Raw genomic sequence first — 18,717 nt, forward strand, 5'->3', positions numbered from 1 at the left:
CGGGCTACTTCAGGAATAGTTTGACTTGCCCGCCGCTGTTTGGACCAGCATTTGGCTAGCGGGCTGCCGCTAAAGTCGCACCCTGGCTTTAACTCATGATGAATTAAATAACAGGATGCTCCTTGGGTCACCTTGTGAGGCTAGTTGTATCACACCACTCATACAGCAGTCAATATTTGTATACTTGAACACTAAACTTGATAGGTGAAGTGTTTCAGACTAGAAGGGTTTCATTTTGTATTGTTGATTCATGGCAGTAAGGAAGCAGAAACCAAGTTGAAGGATGACAAGAATGTCAGCAAACTAGAGCTGCAGTTCCTGCAACAACTCGGCCAGTTCCTGGTAAGCTTCTAGGCAATGTTCTAATGGAGACTACTGCTTGTTCAAACTTGAGCCAGTCCCTTTCTCACTTCTTGATCAACTGACTTGCTTAGGCCAAAAAAAAGAAATTCTGCTTCGGATTACATGCCTTTCAAAAAAAGGGGTCGGTAGGTCGGAATTTTTTTTGGGCCAATTTTGTTTGTGCTGATTGAATGGGGTATTCAATTATATGCGAATTTCAGCCTGAACTATTTCCATTGAACTACGAAAGCTATACAAAAAAATGGCCTCAAAAAGTGATTAAAACTTACCTTAATTATTCTCAAAATATTTACGGTCAATAATTCATAAAAATAATGGAAAATTCGGGTGGTGCACACCATATGCACAATGTTAGTCAAGACGGGAAACTGGCCAACACTGTCCGTACATCTCACGGTATAAGCCTGAGTGATGCACTGTGTGTGGCGGGTGACGAACCTCAGTTTTACGATAGGAAATTTCGGGGAAACATGCTGCATCATATCACTTCAAAGTCCAAATACGAGTAGTACGACCTCGAAATATATTCATGAACACGGAAAATACATATACAGAAAAGAGAGATCAAGTTCTGTGAATTAACTTGCAAAAATGTTCTTTTTCCATCGGTGTTTACGTGGCATTTTTATGATATCTAATACGACTTGCAACTGCAGTGCACTGCGGCCATGTATAGACTGGTTACTGCATTTCCATCATGTCTTCTTTGGCCCTGAAGCTTGTAGTGCTCGGCGCAGCGGGAACCAGTCATCACTGCATTGAGCATTATGCACGTGTTTTCATATGGTCACGGCGACATTGAATTTGGAACTAGTTATCCCGAAGCAAACTTGTAAAAACAGCAGAGGTTTCTTCTAAAAAAATAGCGAATGTAAGTAGGCAAACAAATAAATACAAGCATTTTTTATGCAAAAGGGTTGTTGTGAGGTGTTTTGTGAAGACAGAAAAGACAGCGGGATTTTTAAAAAATGTATTCATTTATTATTATATATATATTTTTTTGAGTTGCCGATAAAATTTTAGGGTCGCGGCCTAAAAATAGGGTCGGTCGGGTAACCGGAAGCAGAGCTATTCTTTTTTGGGCCTTACAGTATACCAGAAAAATCATCTGCCCTTCACTTTTGTCTGTGATACCATAGAAACACAAATCCATCATTTTAAAAGTCTCTAAAATAAAAAGCATAGTATTGAGTTCATCTCAGAATCAATTTCACAAAACTCTAAGACACGTCTTAGGAAGGGTTACTTGTCGTAACTCGCGACTCGTCCTAGGATCGATTTCACCAAACTTAAAACGCATTCAACACGTCCTAACTTCCTTAGCAATGCAGCTGAACTCGTCTTAACTTAAAATTGGTCTGAGGGTCGTTTCATCTCATTAATGCGTGCGTTAATTTGTAATATCGTCTGGAAATCATTACAATATCTTCTCATTAAAGACAAATTTTCACCTAGAGTGATATTTTTGAGGAAGAAAACCACAGTAGAAACAGACCTGGAAAGATTTGTGATATGTGGGTAGTTTTAATAAAAATAAATTACTTACAAAATTTAATTATATGCCAAACAACTAGTCAACTTTTTAAAATAGAGTGATAAAATGGGGAGCAAGAATGACTCTATCACATCTTATGTAGAACTATCTTGGGTGTGAGATTTATTGAGTAGAGTAATTTTTCTGGCTAAAGTTCGTCTCCAATGTGCGCGCACAGGAAATTGGTTTTGCGTGTTTCTTTTCAACCACTGTTTTGTCAAGCTTTGAAAACAAACATGAAACAGTCATCGAATTGGTAGTTTTGATGCGTCTTGCTTAAGATGGGTTTAGTGAAATCAATCTTAGAACGTGTCTATCTTACAGGGGGGACTCGTCTTAAGTCCTAAGATGATTCACAAGATAAGACGAGTTTCGTGAAATCGGCCCCAGGAATAACAGTGCAGTGTAATTGTTAATTGGATACAATGTTGTGTACCTGCAGGACCTGGATGCAGTGCAGTGCAAGGATCTCTTTGAAGCCTATATCTTGAATGCTTTTAGGGGCACTGGTGCACAACTACAGGTGAGCAAAACTGTCGGGCATGCAAAGATACAGGTTGAAATAACGGTCAGACTTAAGACATTTCCTGACCATTCACCACATTTTTCCTATCAAAATCAGATATGCTCAGTCATTTTGCATGTGGTGCCCTAAAAGTGATTGTTTTAGATCACTTTGTTGGGGTAGTTTTTATGTGTAATTTCACAAACATTATGTGGAGTGAAGATGGCAAATAGCATTGAATGGCATTAACTGAACAGTGACTGAGGTGTCATCACAAGAATGCACTGTATTCACAGGGATCATTAACTCAAAAGTATGGACGTGTAAATGGTTAAATGTAAAAAAAAAATCAAAAAAAAAAAATCAAAATTTGTTTACCACTTTTTGCAAAACATTTGAATGGAAGCTAATTAAACAAAATGATGCCTTGTATCCACCCATCTGCCTTTAGTATTCAGGGGTGAGATTTGTCAGGATGCTTTCAGATTTAAGGATTTTTTGTCAGGATTCTCTTTCCTGATTTCAGGATTTTTGTAAGAATCCTCTTTGAAATGTAGAATTCCTGAGGTTTTACAATAAAGGTGTTTGTACATAAAAGGTTTTAAAGAACAAAAGAAATAGGTATTTTATGGAATGCCTTGAGGCAAATACAAACATATGCCATAGATCCTATGTTGCTCTGTGGCCCTCGGCAGCCCCAAATCCTCTGCCGATTATTTCGTGGATTTTTTCATTTATCCTCAATCTCACCCCTGAGTTTTCTTTATTAGCTAATGAGTGATATCTTTAAAGCTATTTGATTTAAAAAGCATAAGAAGCACCTTGATACGTCATGATCATGTTTACTGACGATATACACCTGGCACAAAAAGAAACTAAGCAGTTTTTATAATCATTCTTGTTTGGACATTTCTCGGTAAACAAGAAATCTGAAACATGTTTTGTCATGGAAACTTTCCGGTTCAATTTGATACCTAATTGGGAACACTGTGCAAGAAATAACGAGAGCGCAAGTGCCGAAACTCCTGAAACCCCAAAACCAAAAGTTGCAATTTGCGAGATTTTCAATGGGCATTACAACACACAATTGAATGCGGGGCCTACATAATTGCATGCAATTGTGTGTTGCAATGCCCAAGATATGTCCAAACAGGAATGATTATAAAAATTGCTTAGTTTCTTTTTGAGCCAGGTGTAGTGTCAGATATTGTAATGTATTGTGTTTAATGTTTTCAATGTTCAGTGCTTCTCCGACAAGACCCAACTCTTACGGGGACAAGAGGAATCTTATGAAAAATGCTGGCTAAATGTTTTGCTAATTGTGTACCAAATTAATTGTGGATTGCTATCCTTGCTCAGAAGTGTAATCTAATTTGATGTCTAGAATACATGAAACATGAAATATCCTGTTGACTGTAGACCATGTGCCCTGTGCCATCATGCCGACAGGCCGCCGGCCCATCCAAACATGTAAGCATCTTTTGCATGTTGTTTGGCCCACATATACATGTCTGTCTCTTCTCTGAGTCATCCAATGCCTTGAAGCATTGGTGAAGGCGACGACATCGCCCTACTGGAAGACTCACTGAAAGCCGCGCAAGACGTTTTGAAGAGAGTTGAGAAAGCCTGCCAGGATGTCGGCCTCTTTCTGAACTCGGAAAAGACAAAATATATGCACTTGAGAACCCATCAACGGTGGTGCTCCTTCATGCCCTTGACGGTTACCCAATCGCGCTTGTCGAGGATTTCAAGTATCTCGGCAGACTCACCAACTCTGCGCAAGGCATGAAGACATGCATAGGTCAAGCATTGGGTGCAATAAACGCCCTACACAAGATTTGGAAAGCACCAGTCAAAAAGGAGACAAAGACGAAAGTTTTCAAAGCCACAGTTGAAACCATCCTCCTCTATGGATCCGACTTGTGGACTCTGAACGTCTCCCTTCGGAAATCCTTCGATGGGAAATACACCAAAATGCTTCGCGCCATTTTCAATGTGTCATGGAAATCACACACAACAAACAAGAAACTGTACGGAAAACTTCCTCGCATCTCCTCCGTCATCAAGCGTCGCCGACTCGCTCTCGCAGGCAACGTTTCCCGCCAACGACGAACCCACAGCTAAGCTCCTGATATGGTCACCTGTGTCAAAGCATTGTGTCAGCCGACCACACATCACTCTGAAGACGCTCCTGGAGAAGGACACTGGGCTGGAGGGAAACAATCTACATGTATATGCTGTCGGCAATGAGGGACAGAGTAAGCTGGCAAACAGACTTTGTGAACACTCCACCACATATACATGAACTGTAGAGAAGAGAACCGTTTGCTAAAAGTTGGCATCACGTGACCACAACCGCTTTTTGTTGTAAACAAATGTCACATGGTCTGTAGCTAGTGTAAATTGTTGCACTTGCTGCTGTACAATATTTAAGACTGTTGGAAACATGTTACATTTGTGTTTATGTTGGTTTTTTTGTAGTCGATTCTGAAGGATGAGCGGAGTGTTCAAGCTTTGCTGCAGAAGGTAATGGTAAAACGTTGAATCTTTTTAGAACCAGAAACTTTAAGCTTTCCTTGTTTAGTTTTCTTTTTTTTTCTTTTAAGGGGGGGGGGGGGCTTTTTTTTTTAATTGATTAATTTTTAGTCATTGACTTTTTGATAAATGATTGAGAACTATCGATTATCAATCACTGACATTTGTGATATAAATGAGAAATTTAATGTTCTTATCATTTGTATTTTTTAATGTGACATTTGGTTGTTGATTGCTGTTAAAGAATGATCATTGATTCTTTGGATTGATTGATTACTGATTGGTTTGTTCAGGTATGGGAGTATTATTTCACAGAGCGAATGATGCTGCTTCATTGCATCAAACACCTGCTAAGCTTCCTCAGAGACTCAGATCATCCATTCCAGGTAAGAGGATCATCCTAGCACGATCCCTAATTGAAGGATCATCCTAGCACGATCCCTAATTGAAGGATCATCCTAGCATGATCCCTAATTGAAGGATCATCCTAGCATGATCCCTAATTGAAGGATCATCCTAGCACGATCCCTAATTGAAGGATCATCCTAGCACGATCCCTAATTGAAGGATCATCCTAGCACGATCCCTAATTGAAGGATCATCCTAGCATGATCCCTAATTGAAGGATCATCCCAGCATGATCCCTCATTGAAGGATCATCATCCTAGCATGATCCCTAATTGAAGGATCATCCTAGCATGATCCCTAATTGAAGGATCATCCTAGCACGATCCCTAATTGAAGGATCAGCCCAGCATGATCCCTAATTGAAGGATCATCCTAGCATGATCCCCAATTGAAGGATCATCCTAGCACGATCCCTAATTGAAGGATCAGCCCAGCATGATCCCTAATTGAAGGATCATCTTAGCACGATCCCTAATTGAAGGATCATCCCAGCATGATCCCTAAGTGAAGGATCATCCTAGTATGATCCCTCATTGAAAGAACATCCTAGCACGATCCCTGATTGAAGGATCATCCCAGCATGATCCCTAATTAAAGGATCATCCTAGCACGATCCCTAATTGAAGGATCATTCTAGCATGATCCCTAATTAAAGGATCATCCTAGCACGATCCCTAATCGAAGGATCATCCTAGCACGATCCCTAATTGAAGGATCATCCTAGCACGATCCCTAATTGTAGGATCATCCTAGCACGATCCCTAATTGAAGGATCATCCTAGCACAATCCCTAATTGTAGGATCATCCCAGCACGATCCCTAATTGAAGAATCATCCTAGCACGATCCCTCATCGAAGGATCATCCTAGCATGATCCCTAATTGAAGGATCATCCCAGCATGATCCCTAATTAAAGGATCATCCTAGCACGATCCCTCATCGAAGGATCATCCTAGCATGATCCCTAATTGTAGGATCATCCCAGCATGATCCCTAATTGAAGGATCATCCTAGCACGAACCCTAATTGAAGGATCATCCCAGCATGATCCCTCATTGAAGGATCATCCTAGCATGATCCCTAATTGAAGGATCATCCTAGCATGATCCCTCGTTGAAGGATCATCCTAGCACGATCCCTAATTGAAGGATCATCCTAGCACGATCCCTAATTGTAGGATCATCCCAGCACGATCCCTAATTGAAGAATCATCCTAGCACGATCCCTCATCGAAGGATCATCCTAGCATGATCCCTAATTGAAGGATCATCCCAGCATGATCCCTAATTGAAGGATCATCCTAGCACGATCCCTCATCGAAGGATCATCCTAGCATGATCCCTAATTGTAGGATCATCCCAGCATGATCCCTAATTGAAGGATCATCCTAGCACGATCCCTAATTGAAGGATCATCCCAGCATGATCCCTCATTGAAGGATCATCCTAGCATGATCCCTAATTGAAGGATCATCCTAGCACGATCCCTAATGGAAGGATCATCCTAGCACGATCCCTAATTGAAGGATCATCCTAGCATGATCCCTCGTTGGATCATCCTAGCATGATCCCTCGTTGAAGGATCATCCTAGCATGATCCCTTATTGAAGGATCATCCAAGCACGATCCCTAATTGAAGGATCAGCCCAGCATGATCCCTAAGTGAAGGATCATCCTAGCATGATCCCTAAGTGAAGGATCATCCTAGCATGATCCCTCATTGAAGGATCAGCCCAGCATGATCCCTAATTGAAGGATCATCCTAGCACGATCCCTAATTGTAGGATCATCCCAGCACGATCCCTAATTGAAGAATCATCCTAGCACGATCCCTCATCGAAGGATCATCCTAGCATGATCCCTAATTAAAGGATCATCCCAGCATGATCCCTAATTGAAGGATCATCTTAGCACGATCCCTCATCGAAGGATCATCCTAGCATGATCCCTAATTGTAGGATCATCCCAGCATGATCCCTAATTGAAGGATCATCCTAGCACGATCCCTAATTGAAGGATCATCCCAGCATGATCCCTCATTGAAGGATCATCCTAGCATGATCCCTAATTGAAGGATCATCCTAGCACGATCCCTAATTGAAGGATCATCCCAGCATGATCCCTCATTGAAGGATCATCCTAGCATGATCCCTAATTGAAGGATCATCCTAGCATGATCCCTCGTTGAAGGATCATCCTAGCACGATCCCTAATTGAAGGATCATCCTAGCACGATCCCTAATTGAAGGATCAGCCCAGCATGATCCCTAATTGAAGGATCATCCTAGCATGATCCCTCATTGAAGGATCAGCCCAGCATGATCCCTAATTGAAGGATCATCCTAGCACAATCCCTAATTGTAGGATCATCCCAGCACGATCCCTAATTGAAGAATCATCCTAGCACGATCCCTCATCGAAGGATCATCCTAGCATGATCCCTAATTGAAGGATCATCCCAGCATGATCCCTAATTGAAGAATCATCCTAGCACGATCCCTCATCGAAGGATCATCCTAGCATGATCCCTAATTGAAGGATCATCCCAGCTTGATCCCTAATTGAAGGATCATCCTAGCACGATCCCTCATCGAAGGATCATCCTAGCATGATCCCTAATTGTAGGATCATCCCAGCATGATCCCTAATTGAAGGATCATCCTAGCACGATCCCTAATTGAAGGATCATCCCAGCATGATCCCTCATTGAAGGATCATCCTAGCATGATCCCTAATTGAAGGATCATCCTAGCACGATCCCTAATTGAAGGATCATCCCAGCATGATCCCTAATTGAAGGATCATCCCAGCACGATCCCTCATCGAAGGATCATCCTAGCACGATCCCTAATTGTAGGATCATCCCAGCATGATCCCTAATTGAAGGATCATCCTAGCACGATCCCTAATTGAAGGATCATCCCAGCATGATCCCTCATTGAAGGATCATCCTAGCACGATCCCTAATTGAAGGATCATCCTAGCACGATCCCTAATTGAAGGATCATCCTAGCACGACCCCTAATTGAAGGATCATCCTAGCACGATCCCTAATTGAAGGATCATCCCAGCATGATCCCTAATTGAAGGATCATCCTAGCACGATCCCTAATTGAAGGATCATCCTAGCACGATCCCTAATTGAAGGATCAGCCCAGCATGATCCCTAATTGAAGGATCATCCTAGCATGATCCCTAATTGAAGGATCATCCTAGCATGATCCCTAAGTGAAGGATCATCCTAGCATGATCCCTCATTGAAAGATCATCCTAGCATCTGCTTCCGATTACAAAATAGGGTAGGTACATGTAGGTAGGGAATGTTTGGTTTTTTGGGGCAATTTTTGTGTGTGTGTGTATGATCATATGGCGGTGTCTGCGTGTAGTCGAGGGTAAAAGGTAATCATTGATGGTTTTCTGGTTTTTCTCCTCATTTTTCCAAAAACAAAATATTAGAGTAGGGGCTGTCAAAAAAGGGTAGGTAGGGTAACTGGAAGCAGAACTATATTTTTTTTGGCCTTATCAGAAAGAACAAAACATTCCAATAATATTCATTACAGTTGGAATTCTGAATCTTAACAATGTCACTCCTGTTAGTGCAGTGAAACAATAAACTACACTCCACCAAGACAGGACACTTTGGCCCAGCATGCTATTATGCTTACAAGGACTGTGAATATCACCTTATAAGTTGTGCACTGCCACCAATATGCACAAGAAGAGTGCAGACAGGATTTCCCAATACTCTGATCTATATTCAACCTATAATAGATCACCTTGAATATTGTCTTTGCCCAACATTTAAAAGAAGATAATAAAAAGTATCCACTTTAATTCTGGATATGGACAACAATACGTTTCAAAATGTTAAATTATGGCTACCAAAACTATGGCTACAGAAAATGTTTCAATGAAAGTATTTTTCATTGCCTACAGGAACAGTATCTGGAGTGCGTTTTAAATCTAGAGAAGTCCAAGGTGTATGATAAGTTACTACTGCAGTATGAGACCAGTTTCAACGCACCGGTACCTACTAGACAGAAGAGGGGTCCCTTAATGGTTGGTAAAAAGGCAATAGCCCATGTGGTCCAAATTTATCATAGAGATAGGGCTGAAGGGACAGTGGCTTTTATCTAAGTTATTATCTAAGTACAGTGGGTGAAATTAGACCCCAAAATTGTTCCGAAAAAAATATCAATTTTGAACTGTTGCAAGAATCAGCACATCCCTTATTTTTATTGGACAAATAAATATGGTAAATGGTCAGGAAATATTGTACATCAAATTGTTATTTCATTCCGCTCTGTCTGTTGCAAAAACAAACAAGGCCGCCTGAACATTTTACATCCCTTTCAAAGCGATCACAGATTTTGCAGTGTAGTTTTGAAATACTTCTTAATTCATTTGACATGTATCTTGATTGTAGTACTTTGACAAAACAGTCCCAATTGATTGGTCTTTAGAACAAACTCCAATTTGCGACATGTTTGCAAAACATGCACATGTCTCTCCTTTGTAGTGGTTCCTAGATCAACCTCAGCTATCATGACACTGTAAGACATAAATGGGGATTGCTGTCTTAGGAGGTAAACAAAACAAAACAAACGGCCAAAAATAGTGTTTATCCTCAGAATGTAGTGTTTCTGCCCTGAAATTGTGATCTCATTATTTGCTTGCATCTATGGCTGTTGTAGTTTTGTGTATTAAAAGTGACCTATGTGCATGCTTGCTGTAATTTTTCAAACCTGACAATCATATTTGCTTTCATTGGTTTCATTTGAAAATGAAGACTAATAGGTTCATTGTAATTGGTTGAATTGCATGTATTATGGGACCCCATTTCACGGCACTGCTTAGATAACTGTTAGCACAAACATTGAGCTAACTGTTACTGATAATTTTGCTGACCTAGTAGTACTATTTTACAGCATGGATGTGCTGACAGTTGCGTGCACGTGGAGATTTCATTAGTTACGTCCCCAATTTCAGAAAATAGGTCCCCTAAGGTTAGCATACCTTTTGCTGTGCTTACCATGAAATAAACGGAGGCTCTGTTAACAGAAAATTGTGTGCTTAGCAGCGCCATGAAACTGTGACCAGGTCTCTTACTGGTCTCTCTTTGTGTTACAGAGTGAGAGACATAGCATCCGATGGTGTCTACAGGCCCTCACAGAGCAGGTCAATATAACCTTTTTCATTGGATTTGGAATTCACACATAACAAGGTTACCATTGGAAGATCTAGAAGGAAGGTGGGCTAAGGTGGCTTAAGTCCACCCCTGACCTCTCTCCCCCCCCCCCCCCCGACTGACAAAACTGTGATTATTGAACCCTTACTTGATGAAAGCTGACTTTAAACATGTAGGCCCCCCCCCCCCATGATTTCATGATCCATCCAACGTTACAAGTAGCGCATTTTTAGGGGGAGGGCAATTAACAGAAAATCCAATCATTTTGGGGGCAACCTTGCAACTATTTAAAAGGTTCCACATATAGAAACAATGAGTGCCCAGGTTTTTAAAGTAGGACCAGCAATTGTGAGGGGCTTGTCATATATTCTATGTTATGAGTTCTTTCCATAATAATACCACATCAAGGTTATCTATTAGTATTATACCAACTTGTAAATCATGGAAGGAATCAGCAGCATTGTGCACCTCTACTTGTCATCCAGCGGTGGCAGGTTGGAATCCTCATCTCATTCATTTTTGAGGACTGTGCTGTATCCATCTGGATCCAGCTATGTATGAAGTATGAAGCCTGCTGAATCCAACACAATATATAACAGCTGGAACCAAACACTACTTGTTTACACCTTACAAAATCTAACACAAAAATTGGCATTGTAACTTTTGGGGTTCTGCAAGATAACACTGTTTTTTATAGTTTGATTTTACTTCTTTTTTTTCATCAGTGTGAGCTGCTGGAAATTATTCTCCTGTACGTTCGAGGTCAAGAAGATCCATCTGAAAATCTCCTGAATCTGGCTCAACTTTTCCAGGTTTTTTCAAATTATCCGTCTAACTGTGTTTGGCTGGTAGCTTGTCTTTTGGGTTGTTTTTTCCTTGTAACAATGATTCAACCTCATTGAGAAAATCAGTCCCATATTTGTTTATCATGGATTTTTGCCATGAAGCTTCAGGAATTCCTTAATTCATTACTGTGCAGTAGAGCCAACGGCTTCTTCTTTGTACATATTCAAAATATGGACATCGTTTTAACAAGTTCTTTGAAATAAAGTGACTGGGTATAACAGCCCTGAGTCCAATGGATTTAGGATAATTAGGGGAGCATGGTGACAGATTTTCGAAGGTTTCAGATGTAGTTATGCAAAATGCAATGCTTTAAAAATCAATATGAAGATCTTGAGGATGGCAAGGAGAGCATAAAAGATAATATTCACTGGCGGTTGTTAGAAAAAAAAGACGATAATGCCAATTTTTTTCCCACCTATGTTAGTGGAGTTGTCCAGGAATTTTTGCTTTGAATTAATCAAGTAAGAAATGAATTTCTTTGTTGACAAGTCAGTAACTCTAACCATAATTCAGGCCTTTTAATTTTATGGAAGCACTGAACATTTTTCACATCGTAAAATTTCGTTTGGATCTTAAATAAAACAGGAGGTGGTGTCCAGAAATTGGGCACAAAGTTTATTGTACACACATGTACGTATGTGTAACTGCGATGTGGTCCAAATTTTGGACACGGATTTTTGTACAGCCTATTTTCCGATTTTTCCCCATAAGCCAGTTTCATCTCTGTGTTTTAAAAAAGGTCGAAATTTTGCTAAACTATGTGTGGAAAAGATTGATTGAAATCCACTTCAACCCAATTTTTGATGTGATTTGTTCATTCTGTTACCAGTATGGTTTATTCTCATGGCTTGTGATATTCTTTTTGGTTTTAGAAACAAGCTTTTGGGACTCGTCAGCCCTACAGGCATCTATTGGATGCTGAGGAGTCTGCTCATCACCTGACAGCTCGCATCAGGTCAGAAAAGTGTACTTTCCAATACATCTTTCCTTTGCTAAATCACAGTGGTACTTTGATGCCAACTTGTAGTTTGCAAACTTTGGTTAAAGCAACAAACAAAATTGCAGAGGACTATAAGAAGGTATCATTCAACTGTCCATAAACAGTGAAGAATCAACACAAAATAAAACGGTAAACAAAATACAAACAAACTCCCTTGTATATTGAGGGAGTAAATGTGCAACTTTGATCACAAGCTGTTATTATTCCCGGTAACAAATTATCAAACTGATGGTCACCTTTACATAATGGCACTTAAAGTTTGCAAACAAAACAAAGTTCAGCGGAATGACCAGGGACCAATTTCATTTCGCGAGCAGAAACATTGGGCTAACTAGAGCAGTCTCCCTCAAACCAATAATGCCCAGGAGAAATGAAAATGAACAGCTGCTATTCAAGGAAGGTTTCTAACCTGAGATTCCTAACATGTTACATTGGTTTGTGTTCTCAGCTTCCTTTGTAGCATGCTACTGGTTGAATCCATGAATCTGGACCCATTAATAGGCCTACCAGCTTCAGACAAGTGAGTATTACCTCCCTGGTCAAACAGATAATCTATTTGAAAATGTGAACCTCTTTTCACAACTATGTTTCAAAGCTTAAACCCACTGTCTTTTTGGATGGAGTGCTGTGCTGGAGGGACCATACTATAGGTATGTTAGGAGAGAATGTGAAATGAAGCAGGTGGTACCTCAAGGTTCAACCTTTAGATACCACCTGCTTCATGTCACATTCTCTCCTTACAACACACAGAAAGGGGTTTAGTTTACTCTGATGGTTCACGGCACAGAGTGCACCTTCATAGATCTCCAATGCCACAGACCATCAAATAATCAGCTTGTAGCTTACACAAAAAAAGTTGTCCCTATAAAATCTCAGAAAATACTCGTGCTTGTGCAGTGACTAAATAGCAACAGAAATCAATATCTCACTGGGCATATATATATATATCACCAGTATTAACCTTGCTCACCGAGTGTGCTTATTGTCAAAGGGTCTGCACATGCAACATTTGTGAGTGGTCAAGAAGTGCCCTCTACTATTCATGTCTGAATATATCCAAGTTGATTCAATTAGCTGCTTCTAAGAATCAAAATTGTATGGAAAAATCCTTGCACTGTACAATAAGCAAATGTGACATCACGGCAACAGTGCCCTCTTGGGTCAGGAAATAGAATGGATTTTGTGAGTAATGTACATGAAAATGATTAAAGCAAACAAATGTGTAGAATTATGTTCATACACCTCAGAGGCATTAGTACTTTCATAAAATACACATCAACAAAAGGACAACAGTGGAAAATGGACTAGAAGCACTGTTAATCACTACAAGGTTAAGCAATGATATTCAGCAGAGCAACTTGTTCAGTCCATTTCAAGTGATAGTGTGAAAGTCCTTGAACAACATGTTTAATACACTGGTTTGCTTATGTGGGGATCATTGTTTATGATGTACTGGGCTTTTGTGTTTACTCTCTCTCTTTCACAGACCATCAAGTCACCGTCTTGCATCAAATGAAAAGCTAGTAGGGGTACGTACACTCAAAGTTAGATGTCACAAAGGATATGGGCTACCTTATCCCAGAAAATGGATTACTTACTCAAACTAGAGCCCTATACCCATATAGATTTCACAAATTAATTGTCTGCTGAACTGCATAGAAACTCCTTACAGTGTTTCAGACTTGACTCTTTATATTCAATGACAAAAACAACAAGGTACCGAACATGCCATGATCTCTAGTATCCGTGAAATGTACTGTTAATGATAATGACAGTAAGTATATCTCAATATTTTGAAAAGAGATAAATGGTCATCAGCATTCATGAATAGGGCAAGAGGTATAAGCCAATCAACACACACTTTTTTTCATAAGATGGAATTTGCGTCGAGCTGAGGTAAATTCAATATTGGGTTTTCGCTCTTCACTGATGTATTTTATTAACATTGAGTAAACAGTGATAATAAAAATATGTCGGTGAAGGGCAGAACCAAATATTGAACACATTCATTTATCAGCTGATAATTGTGATTTTGTCGACAAAGTTGTGTGTTTAGCCAATGGGCGGTAGTAATCAGTGGTACGCGCATGTATGACGTAGTCACTTACGAACCAGATAGAGACTTGAAGCAAGGTCACTTAAAGGAGGAAGACAAGGAAGAAACTACAGTGCCACTTTGACTTCCCTTGAAAACATCTCCATTCAATTGACCCTGATTTTCCCTTTTTCTTATTGCCTGTTTTTTTTGTGTGCAGGAGCTGTCCTCAATCATTCAGAATCTAGGGTCTCAGCCATCGCATGGCCCTGTTCTCATTGCCTGGCTGGTGCTACATGGCACCCTCTGGCCTGAGGCAGACATGACTGGGGTCCGTAGGCTTGGCCAGCAGGCTGTACAGCTGCAGGTGTTCTGCTACATCTCTAGCCAATTGAGAACCCTCTCCACGGAAAAGAAATCCGTAAGTTTACACAGGATTGTAAAGGAAGACTGTGTAGTGACAGATATGAAATTGTAGCCAAATAGCTATGATTGTCCTTGTCCAAGAGGTTTAAAATATTTAACTGTTAGGCCCAAAAAAAAAAGTCTCCGGTTTCTGGTATGGAGCTTGTCCCAAAAGTGGTGCGGCGACGCGGCTTTTTTTTTTTTTTTACCTGTTTTTTTTTTTTTTTTTTGCTTCAAATGTCGGCTGATGACTGCAAATGGTGCCCGACTAAACTTTGTGCAAATATATGGGAGTCCAGAGAGGCCACATAAAGCTTATTCTCGATCATAACCCCATCTAAAAACACGTTAAAATTGTGCAGCAGCAGAATTCCAGTCAAACCAGTGAGTTTGGCGGTTTTGAGACATCATCTTGTATTGAAAAAAAAACTTTTTCATTTTGCCGACGCGCATAGCTGCGGCGACGCGCGCGCATACCAGAAACCGGAGACTTTTTTTTTTGGCCTCATGCAGCTACCCTGGGTTTTGTGAAATTGATTGTCAGTATGCTGATCGCAGATGGCATAACTTATGCACTGTATTCCTGAGATCAGCTGCCACTGTTTGCTCCACACACCACGTTTGATTTCTAAACTAGAACTGCCATTTGAAAGATGTTCTGTCCTTACTCTTAATAATATGTCATTATTTTCCTCCAAACAAATGTTAACCTCTGACTCTTTTATTTTAACAATAACTATGGGTTGCTTGTGCCCCAAAACAGACCCACCCTGCGATTAGACACATTCCGGGCCCCCACAATATCAATTTTAGAAAGGGAGGTAGGAACCAGTCTACCCTGCAAGAACTGAGTTATTGTCAGGCCCCAAATAACATGAAATTTGTAAAGTAATTATTCCATAACTAAGTAACTGAAAGTCAGCCAATTTTTTGTTAGTTGATGTCTCATTTAAAAGTGAATAACTTGTATATCGCCAGAAGAAAAATTGGGGTGAAACTCCAATATCATGGACAGAACATCTTTAGGAAAGCACAAGGTTTCTGAAAATTGTCACAGAGAGTGGGCAATGTGGATTCTGTCATAAGCTAAATACATCATTTTATTTTGAAAAGTTGTCTTATGAGAGGTAAGAACATTCATGTGGCGTGCGGTGTGTGTGCTTTCTTGCTACTCTACTTGAAAGTATAAAAATGCAAAAAAGAACCAAGAAAAAAACAAGCCTTTTGGTTTCTAGTACTGAGCTGAGCAACCCATTGTTTTGTCTCCATCTCTGGCTGCAGCTCCATTGCCAAACTGTATACCTCAAGCCGGAGATGAAGATGGAGCCAGGGTTTAAGAAACGGCATGAGACTGATGGAATAAGCCATGTCTGCAGAGTGTGCATTCAGATGCGTGGCTACCCCTCCTTTCCCTTCCCCATCCCCTCCCCACCCCTTGGGCTGTGGTTTAACCCATTATGTTGCATCTGGCAACTGTTGACCTTTGTGACCTTGAAAATGACTTTCAGTTCATCAGCCCGGTGTGTCATGTTATTATGTGCCCTCCTGATATTTTCTCAACTATCCTCCTATGGCTATATTTGAATATCCTGGCTATGGCCAGAAATATAACACGCACCTATGGCTGACGCTGAAACCACCTCCCACATACATGTGTGTTACTTCAAGCCCTAGCTAAGTAATTCAAAAGAAGTTTTCAGGTGACTAGCCTGATGTGTTACAATGCCATAATGTATTTCCTGATATGTAACTCAATTATTCTCCAGGTCATTAGTCTGATGTGTCATGTCATCGTATACACCCTGCTGACGTTAGTGTTGACCCTGTTTCGTGAGGACACACTTGGTACACGGGATGTAAGTATCACAACTGACTCCAGTATTCAACCACATAAGGTGGTGAGAAATAAAAAACTGGGTTTTTGCCCTCGTCTGGTAAATATGTGTTAGCACTGTGCTGACCAAGAGTAGTAACTGAAACCTATGACCTGCGTACTGGTGCAGATGTCTGAGCTGGATCACCAAGCCTGACAGTATCAGCTAGCTGGTTCAGATCTGATAGTGCTGCATTCTAAGGGACCGTGACCATTCAGCCCTGGTATGAAAAGGGCCCCCCGGTACCTCGTCCGGTCCAGAGCCAGTCCGGTCTTCAGCCCAGTCTCGTCCGGTACATGGTCCTGTCTGACCAGAAGTTTTGAAGTCAGTCAGGCGCATCAATTTATTGCCCTTCAGAGAACGTCCAGAGCAGAACAATAGCAGATTTACCGGATTAAAGATAAAATCCTTCCAAACGCCTTTTTAATTTACGGTCCCATTGTGCGCGAAACCGCATGGCAGGGGTTTTGATCTGTGCCGACGGAAGTGTTCTATTGTTTCGCGCTGAGAGATGAAAACCACAAGCAGGTTTCTTCCGGGATATATTACAGGTGTCCATACTTGCAAACAATATACCCCAGGATAGAGGAGTTCCTGATTAGCAACCGGACCAGCTCCTGGGCCGGTAGCTGGGACGGTACGAAAGGACTTCTTGGGAGGGGACGAGCTTACCGGGGGGCCCTTTTCATGCCGGGGCTGAATGGTCAAGGTCCCTAATGGGTACTGGGTCCAACTCAGTACGATACTACTTGGTTTTCGCATTATTATCTGAAGAAATAGTTCCAGGGATATTGATTATTTTGAAGTACATTTTTACATTCCTAAGACAATTCCTCTTGGCAATTAATGGCTAGGGGGGGGGGGGGTGCCACAGATGACTGAAATGACGACCAAAGTTTACATTTGGAAGATTGTCTTTATCAATTCATTAGATTATACTTCTCTAGATTTGAGAGTGATTATAATATACTTAGAGTCCATATGTAGGCTAGAATTCTGCCTAACTATGCTTGTAATGTATTTCTGTCAGGTCTGAGACTACACTGAGCATACAGATTGCACTGTGTGTACAGTGCTTATAAATGTGCATTGGTGGAAGGCAAAACCCAACTTTAAAAGTTTGGCTAGTTACACGTACAGTGAAACAAGATAACACTTCATCTGCAGTTTACCTATATGTTGAAGTAACATTGTGAAATTTGTGTCTCAGTATCACAGATTGATCCTACTCCGTAGGCCAAAATATGAGAACCATATTAAAAAGGGATGCCCTTAGAATGAGAGAGAAGTATGATGGTTTTACTACATCGTATTCTAGACTTTGAAAGGAGGAAGTGGAAGTGTGGAGTGCCGTGGCCTCATGGTCTGGGGCGTTAAATTTGTGGTCTGCGGGTAATTCTGCAGGTTGTAGGTTTGAGTCCAGCCTGCGGTTATGGTGCGTATGCCCTTGGGCAAGGCACTTTGTCACTCATTGCTTCTCCCCACCCAGGAGTAAATGGGTATCTGTGAGGGCAGAGATGGTTATTGTGATTGATGATTGTAGCTACCTTGCGCTGAAATGGCAGCATGGAGATATATACTCCCCAGGGAGCTGAGATTGTATTTGGAATGTTTCATTGGCCCAATGAGCAGGGTAATAATGATGTAAAGCGCTTTCATCTTAGTTAAAAGCGCTGTATAAGAACCTGTCATTGTTTAAGCAGTGTTGACTGAAGAACTCTTGCCATGCTGCTTGGTATGGATAACATACTTATCATTCTTAACAGGTGTTAAGAATGACAGTGAATATACATGATTAGCTATGGCTGCTTTTGAAGCATCATGTGAAGTGGATTCTGCCACTCCCATAGACACATGTGTAATTGTCAGATGTAGCCAAGTAGTTTGGATGTGACGTGTGTTTTGCACTGCTGAGTGGTAATTCTGCACAGCAGTCATACTCCCTGGGGCACTGAGTTGTGAACCTGGTGAGCAGGGGTAAGAGATAAATCTATAGTAGTTACATGGATTTTTGTACAGTACATT

At 40.8% G+C, this 18,717-nt stretch overlaps 1 protein-coding gene across 2 annotated transcripts in view; it reads left to right on the forward strand.

Moving 5' to 3' along the window:
* The window catches only part of LOC119721055 (nucleoporin NUP188-like), a 72,294-nt gene that overhangs the window by 3,984 nt on the left and 49,593 nt on the right, over window positions 1-18,717 (forward strand). For both annotated transcript variants that reach the window (XM_038190928.1, XM_038190929.1), the window contains exons 4-15: window positions 258-342; window positions 2,340-2,420; window positions 4,884-4,928; window positions 5,231-5,323; window positions 9,281-9,403; window positions 10,475-10,522; window positions 11,258-11,344; window positions 12,251-12,333; window positions 12,827-12,898; window positions 13,865-13,907; window positions 14,634-14,834; window positions 16,585-16,674. In XM_038190928.1, the coding sequence (XP_038046856.1) occupies window positions 258-342; window positions 2,340-2,420; window positions 4,884-4,928; window positions 5,231-5,323; window positions 9,281-9,403; window positions 10,475-10,522; window positions 11,258-11,344; window positions 12,251-12,333; window positions 12,827-12,898; window positions 13,865-13,907; window positions 14,634-14,834; window positions 16,585-16,674 (1,051 nt within the window). The remainder of the gene's footprint in view (window positions 1-257; window positions 343-2,339; window positions 2,421-4,883; window positions 4,929-5,230; window positions 5,324-9,280; window positions 9,404-10,474; window positions 10,523-11,257; window positions 11,345-12,250; window positions 12,334-12,826; window positions 12,899-13,864; window positions 13,908-14,633; window positions 14,835-16,584; window positions 16,675-18,717) is intronic.

The sequence above is a fragment of the Patiria miniata genome, unplaced genomic scaffold (assembly GCF_015706575.1).
Source record: "Patiria miniata isolate m_02_andy unplaced genomic scaffold, ASM1570657v1 HiC_scaffold_9, whole genome shotgun sequence".
Lineage (NCBI taxonomy): Eukaryota > Metazoa > Echinodermata > Asteroidea > Valvatida > Asterinidae > Patiria > Patiria miniata.